The 7,109-nt window shown below is 47.2% G+C and overlaps 1 protein-coding gene across 1 annotated transcript; it reads right to left on the bottom strand.

Annotated features, from left to right (window-relative positions):
* Window positions 1-1,212: 1,212 nt before the first annotated feature.
* Window positions 1,213-6,070, bottom strand: LOC142572633 (uncharacterized). The gene is made up of 2 exons (XM_075681885.1): window positions 5,966-6,070; window positions 1,213-2,138 (listed from the first exon to the last, which is right to left on the bottom strand). The coding sequence occupies exon 2, from the start codon at window positions 2,106-2,108 to the stop codon at window positions 1,344-1,346; it is 765 nt and encodes a 254-aa protein (XP_075538000.1). The 5' UTR covers window positions 2,109-2,138; window positions 5,966-6,070; the 3' UTR covers window positions 1,213-1,343.
* Between the last annotated feature and the right edge of the window lie 1,039 nt (window positions 6,071-7,109).

Here is a 7,109-nt window from a genome sequence, read left to right on the forward strand (position 1 = left end):
TTCGAGAATTTGCATTACATAATAACCCAGTAGCCTCAGATAAAATCCCAAAGGGTAAACTATCGCTGAACCATGATTTAGAATGTGGAGGCACAAATAGCAGGTGCAGTACGGTGTTGTCGCAGGGGCTAGTGCTGAACCTTGGTCACCAACATAGTTCACAGAAAATACAGAAATACCAAAATGTCACGTAAGCTTTAACGTTTAACTTCAGCCATGGTTGTAACGCCCACTGTTGTCACATACACATGAAAATGAACATGAACAAAGCCACAGCTGATGTCAGCAACAAATGTGACACTGTCGCGTCCATATACATTTCGGCCCTAGTTGGTGCAGTACGTGTTGTTAGAATAGATACCACTTTTGTATCGTCACTCGAAGTCAATCCTCTCACTGAAGCCCACTATGCCGTAGTTAAGTCGTGTGCCCTCGACGTGACGGCAAGAGGCATGCTAGCGTGACTGGCATTTCTCAGAAAATAAGTTTCTTTTTTTCACGCGAAAATTGAAATCCTTAGACAATATCCTGTAGCGCAAGCACCCCGATTAAGGCGTGGTGCTTGCGCCACATGCTACAACCTATTTAAACAGGCACTTCAACCTTTTTCGCCCCATTGTGAACAAGGCTTCTGTATATATGGAAGCCGAAACATCTTGTCTTTTAATAAGTTTGACTTGGTTGGTGCACATCTTTCTTTGTCATGTGTCATCTCGACCAGACGGGCTTCCGTCGAACTCTCGATTACAGAGCACAATGTGCAGCCTATAACGGAGCTGAGTCGAGTTAGGGCGAGAACCTGCGAACTAACGAGCGAGATAACCGACGAACTTACATCTTACAGACGAGTTTGAATGGTCTGGAACTTCTACGACCGCAATAGTCTCTTTAGATATCCCACTACACCAGGAGTGAGACGGCAGCTTGCAAGCGGAACGTCCTGATGCATCAGTATCTTAAACAAAATAAGATGTTAGTGGAACGAATGCAGAAGTGAAGTATGGCGTAATTGGAGAGCTGTACATTTTGCTGCCATCAACATCGCACGTTAAACAAAGGCCATTTGACTACTATATCTCATTCGTGCTCACCTCCTGCTAACAGGGGGCAACGGCAAACGTGCTATCATTTACAGCACCGCATTGACACGAGGAAGATCAAATTTATTCTTCCATACAATATTTTCTATCGATATTACAAACATAATGCGCGGGAACAAACGTTTAAGCTTTATAATACACGAGCCCACGGTTGAAAGCCGTGTACGTGTCTCTATGCCTGATGGCTTGGCTGACAGATTTCCTGTTGCCATGTGCACATTTCCGCCCTCTTGCGGCACGCGACTACACAGAAGGCGAATTCAGTTGCGGTCGCCAGGGGGTCCCACAGCGTAGGTTCTCATCTTGGAGACCGCGATTCACAGCGACCGATGCACCAACATGACTATTGTCGTCGGGGGCTTGGGCAAGGGACTGTATTGCGAATGTTGTGGCCACGGGCCTTTTCTTAGCATGCTCAAGTTCTTCCCATGGATCGTGCTCAACAATCGCCGGGTCCAACTGTGCGTTGCCGTAGCCCTCAATGTTCCTCGTGTGGTGCAGTGCGCCGTCGTGACTCACACCGCCGCCGATGCGGCCGTTCGGCGTACTCGTGGCGCTCCGGTTATGATCTCGGATATTCTCCTGTATGCCTCGTGGCTCCGGCCGTTGCATGGATCGAGTGTATTTGGTCTTGTGAAGAACATCGTTGTCGTGATTGTGCAGAATAGGCGGAACTTGCATTTCGGCCTTGGCTTTGCAGTTCCCCGTCCAGTAGCCGATGACGCAGGCACAGTCAACTTCCTTGATGAAACAGTGGCCCGGGCCGAAAGGAAGTAGCAGCCCAAGGGAAGAGACGGAAGCCGGCACTACGTCTGAGAAGGGCAGTACAAAGCTAGCCGACACCGTGGAGATCAGGTTGAAGCCGCCTGCACTGCTGTCCGTACTCTTCGAGTCACCGTCTGCGTCTTCACTCACGTGGCTGTGAGTAGACGGGGCACTCATCTCCGTGTGGTGCGGCTGGCTGTGACGCTGCTGCGGCCACGCTCTGTGGCCCTGGCAAATGGCCATCGCTGGGAAGTTGCAACAAGGTCTCCTTACCTGCAATGGATAGAAAAAAAATAACTAAGTGCCCTTCCATTCTGCGAAGAAGGATGACCAGCGAAGCTGTGTATGTGGGCCCATTAATGGCGAACTGCAGCTCTTCCGCGGGTCGGCCCGGTATTGCACATTCTTCGGGATGGGCCCACATATGGGGAGTGCTTAACGCCTGCTTTACTTCCGCCGCGGGTCGGCCCGGCATTGCACTACCTTCGGGATCGGTCCACGTATGGGGAGTGCTTAACGGCTTCTTCACCTCCGGCGCGGGTCCGCCCGATATTGCACTCTCTTCGGGATCGGCCAACGCATGAAAAGATGCTGCTGCCGGACGCCGAAAAAACTACAGAAGGTTAGCCATCTACAGCTTTCGCTGTAAAACTGGATGTAAGTGCTCACATTACTCGAGAACCATTGCAAAATAAAAAAAAATATTCACAGGAAGCTAACGTACCCCTGATAATTGGAGCGAACAGGACATGATTAACCGAGATGATTAGATGACACGGGTCTCCTTGAGGCTTAGGATACCCTTTACCTCGTCGTATTTACCATAGACACGAAACCAGCAAGCATCGCTATCGGATGCTAACACCGTCGCTGCAGAATAGAGCGGCCAGGCACCAGCTTTAGAACGAACGGCGACAAAGCGAAACGTGAGCAAAAACACTTACCCAGCTCAGCCAGCGACGTTCCAAGGCAAGTACAGGGAGCAAGCATAAACGTAGCGTGCCACGTTTCTGGTGGGCTCCGTGTGGAACACAAGCTCACGTGCGGTCAGTGCGCGCGCTCTTTTTTCTTTACGGAAATTGATGATGATGAATCTTCAAGCCAAGGCACGTACTCACAGCGGGGGAGGAGACAAAAATCGCCGCGGAGGGGGATGGGGGTGAAAGCATTAACATTCATAGAAAACATAAATAAATGGATAACTGAAATATGTAACAAAAGGGCAAGAAATAATTATTTGATAGAGAATTCGAATCAAAGGAGTACATGATTGCATTTAAAGTACATAACATAAGGTTCTTTCAACAACTTAGGCTAGAAGAAATTCTGACGGATAACAGGAATCGTAAGGAAAACCGCAACCAGCACGGTCACCGTTATTTATATAACTTGAATGAAAACAGAGACCGTCAAACATGGTGGTTTAAGCCTAGAGCTCAAGCTCCGAGCGAGAGCAGAATGAAATCGCTTAAATCTAATCCACGTTTACAAAGCCGAGCTTCAAATAATTTTTTTTTTTTGTACAACGAGCCGGCGGACGAATAAGAAATTCTGATCGATAGATTCATTTTCCATGCAATAAAAACACAGTGGCGAGATTACCAGAGCAGATCTATTTAAATATATTGCCAGGCGCATAACAGTTGGCTGTCTTGTGATTTTCCCGTTTCTGCGAAAGCTGACGACGATGAAATGAACTGTGTGTCGACGACGACGAAGACGCACAATTGAATTTTTATTTACATTGAGCTGGTCTGACGACGTCCACTCTATGCCACAATTGTAAGGAAATAGAATCGATAGACCACTACTTTTTATTATGCAGACAATATTCACACCAGCGAAAGATATTACTCGAAGCCCCACTCTGTAAAATTCGATTAGGATGAAGTATACCAGTATCATTATCATTTGGGGCCTCGACACTAGGCTACAGTCATGCAGACGTGTGTTCTGTAGTATTTGATTATTAACTGAAACAGAGTTTAGTGTGTTAATCATTGTATCTTTGTTATACCTATCAAATCTGTATCCATTTCACCTAAATTGGTTTCTCCAAATTATTTACTAACTATAATTCTCTCCTTGATCGTAGCCTCATTTAACATTCACATTTCAGTTAGTCTGACTGCTTGTTCGAATACTAGTCTAGTTGTTGCAACATCTCCCCTTGTTTTTTGTATTTGCTTTAATTTCCGTTTATCGTTTGCAAATAAGAATTTACTGCAGCTACCCCCTGCCACCCGATTCTTGGCCCATCCCCCGTAGTGGGTGCGAGCCATAACAGAGGTGCATCACCACCACTATCATCATCATCAACAACAACAAGGAAAGTGTCGCACGGAAACTGTTTGCTTTCATTAGATTAAATTTGATAGTTCTTGCCGTATATAGGGTGTTTCAGCTAACTTTAGCCAGAGCTTTAAAATATGCCTATGCACTCTAAGACGCGACCAAATGCATGTTGCTCATTCCTGTATGTAGTGGGTCACGCTATCTTTTGTATTTTGCTTAATTAGTTAATTGGTTAAAATTAACCAACTTCCAAAGCAATCAAGTTAGGCAAAGCATTTCCAATTAGAAAGTTGCAGAGCGCTTTGCAAAGTGGCCGATTAGATAGTTTCTAACTTTCTATCAAAAATTGGTTTTTTAGCAACCGACTATTTAAACATTTCTGCACGTTCACATGCGTTACATCGGTCGTAGTGATCGCGGCATTTTGTGAAGATTAGCATCGGCAACATCGCATTCGCAAACGAAACATGTTCTTTATTATAAACGCAATAACGTCAGCCAATCTTGCATATGTAATCCACAAAAACAAATGTAACAAACTCTATTTTCGTTGTTGATCTTGTTCAATATATCCGATCCGAGATATTTTGACTGGACGGCTTCCCGTGGCCTTGTGAAGGGTTCACGCCTTTCTGCAGTACGCAGTCGCACTGTTGGTGTAAGCAGCTGAGGTCGTCTAGGGTTCTCGAAGCAGCCATTCAGTGCACGGTGGCCGCCACCCGCTCGACCTGCTCGCCTGCTGAAATGACAACGCCCTCGCGAGAGCTCCAGTGAACGGACACCGTCCCGTATGTCGTTACTACGGGTCCGTTGTCGACGTCCTCGAGTCCCTTCCACGCATCACGCTCGACGGCGGTTGGGTCCAGCTGGGCGTTGCCGCAGCGCTCTCGTAGCCGCATCGTCGTCATCGTCGTCGTCGTTGCCGACGCCGGCGTTCGCTTCCCACGTGGCGCTCCTCTTTATCTCTTGGAAGTGCACGTAGCTACCACTTGGCTTCGGGTACTGCGCGAATCGAGCGTGTTTGATCTTCTGGATAACATCGATGTCGTGATCGCAGAGGGTGGAGGCAGCTTGCAACTCGAGCTTGGTCTTGTGGTGGCTCTCCGTCAAGTAGGTAGGTTTGTCGACGAAAAAGCGCCCCGGGGCGAATGCATACGTTAGTCCATAAAAACAGACCGAACGCAGCGTCGCGTCTGAGCAAGGCACCGCCGCGCCAGACGACGCCGCGGGTATTGCGTTGACGCAGCCGTTGCTGACGCCGGAACGCTTCATGGCGCCCGTGCCTCCACTTTCGTGGATGAATGCAGACGAGGCGCCCTTAATCGCACGGTCCGGCTCGCTGTGAAGCTGCTGCTGATCTTTGCGTCTCTGGAAAACGGCCATTGCCCGGGAGTCTCCAGTATGTTCGCCTTTTCTGCAACGTGGACAAAAAACTGGATGTAAGATATAATCGTTTGAGACCCATAGCAACAAATCATTTCGCGCGGAAAAGTCTAGGGCATCTCCGAGACTACGAAGGAAAATGACATCATGAGCTGAGATGAAAACGTGACAGGTTAGCTTTAGGCTTAGGATTACCATCGCTGAGTGCCTCGCAGTGGTTATAACAAAGTTGAGACCTGCAGCCTATCGACAATAACGTATACGCTAGTTTCGTCAGATTAGAACGGAGGTGCACGGCGCCTTCTTGAAACAAACAGTGAAGGAGGGAAAGGTTAGCACTAAGTGACAACTTACCCGTCTTCGCGGTGTTCCAACGAACAATGAAGGAGCGAAAGGCTATAAATAAAACGTAGCTTACTCACCTTCGCAGCGTTCCAACGTGACGATTGGGCTGGCAGAAACGGGGAAGGCTGCGCTCCTGGCACGGTCCGAGCGGAACGCAATCTCACGTGCGGTTCGTGCGCGCGCTCTTCTTTCTGTAATGACGATGATGATTACCTTCAAATGTAGTAACCACGCACTATGGGGGCAGGTGAGAATCAGCTGCCATTACCAAAACAAAAGGAGGAATGAAAACAAAAATGAAACCCATCATAAATTAAGCAATGTATACAGCATAATGCCGCATTTTGCTTTTTTAAAAAAGTAATAGAAGACGGTTAAAAAGTATAATTAGCGGAAAGAAAAGAAGTGTTTAAAAAAGGCATCTGACCGTTAAAGCTCTAAGTTTTCTGTATTTAGTGTTGTTGGTTTACGATAAAGCTCCTTTCTTGTTAACTGTAGCAGCTCTGCTGTTGTTGAAGCATTAATTTACAAATACAACTTGATTATTAGCGTCTCTTTAAAAAGCAATGGGCTTTGACTTTAGAAGCCTCTATAGCATACCGGGATATACTGTAGCTAGGAGCAAGAAGCGCAGCTGTTTCCTTGTCGGCCACAGTGACTCAGTCGTTATGGCGTTCTGCTGCTATGTATATAGCAGCAGCTTCATTGAAATAAATAAATGCCAAACCATACCGCACGACATGCTGCTGCTGAACCTAAATACTGGTACATAACCAGAATTACGGACTAGCAAAGAAGAGCGCGGCACGAGAAATTAAAGATAACTTAGAAAATTAATTGACAATGCAATTAGTGATGGATGAATAAGTCGCACGCGTATACAAGAGTACTTGACTTTCGAAGTTTGTTTCAGTCTTTCTTTCTTGACATTCGAAGTTGCTGGCTGCAGCTGGTTGCTGGCTGCAGCTGGCTGCAGATGGTGTGTATGCAGCATCCACGCTGTTGTTTTTTACGCAACCTACTCTCGGTGAGAGACACCGGGAGGGATGTCTGGTTCAGTTTTTTGAAAGCTTGTGTCGGAGTGGCGAAGGATTACCTTTTTTGAGAGTAACATGATCGCTCGGTGCGGGGGGAAGAGTGGTAGTAGGTGACTCATAGGTGAGCGGCTGCGTCTGCCGGAGGGTGCCCCTGTCAAGACAAAACTCGTACACCGACGCAATT

The sequence above is a fragment of the Dermacentor variabilis genome, chromosome 2 (genome assembly GCF_050947875.1).
Source record: "Dermacentor variabilis isolate Ectoservices chromosome 2, ASM5094787v1, whole genome shotgun sequence".
Lineage (NCBI taxonomy): Eukaryota > Metazoa > Arthropoda > Arachnida > Ixodida > Ixodidae > Dermacentor > Dermacentor variabilis.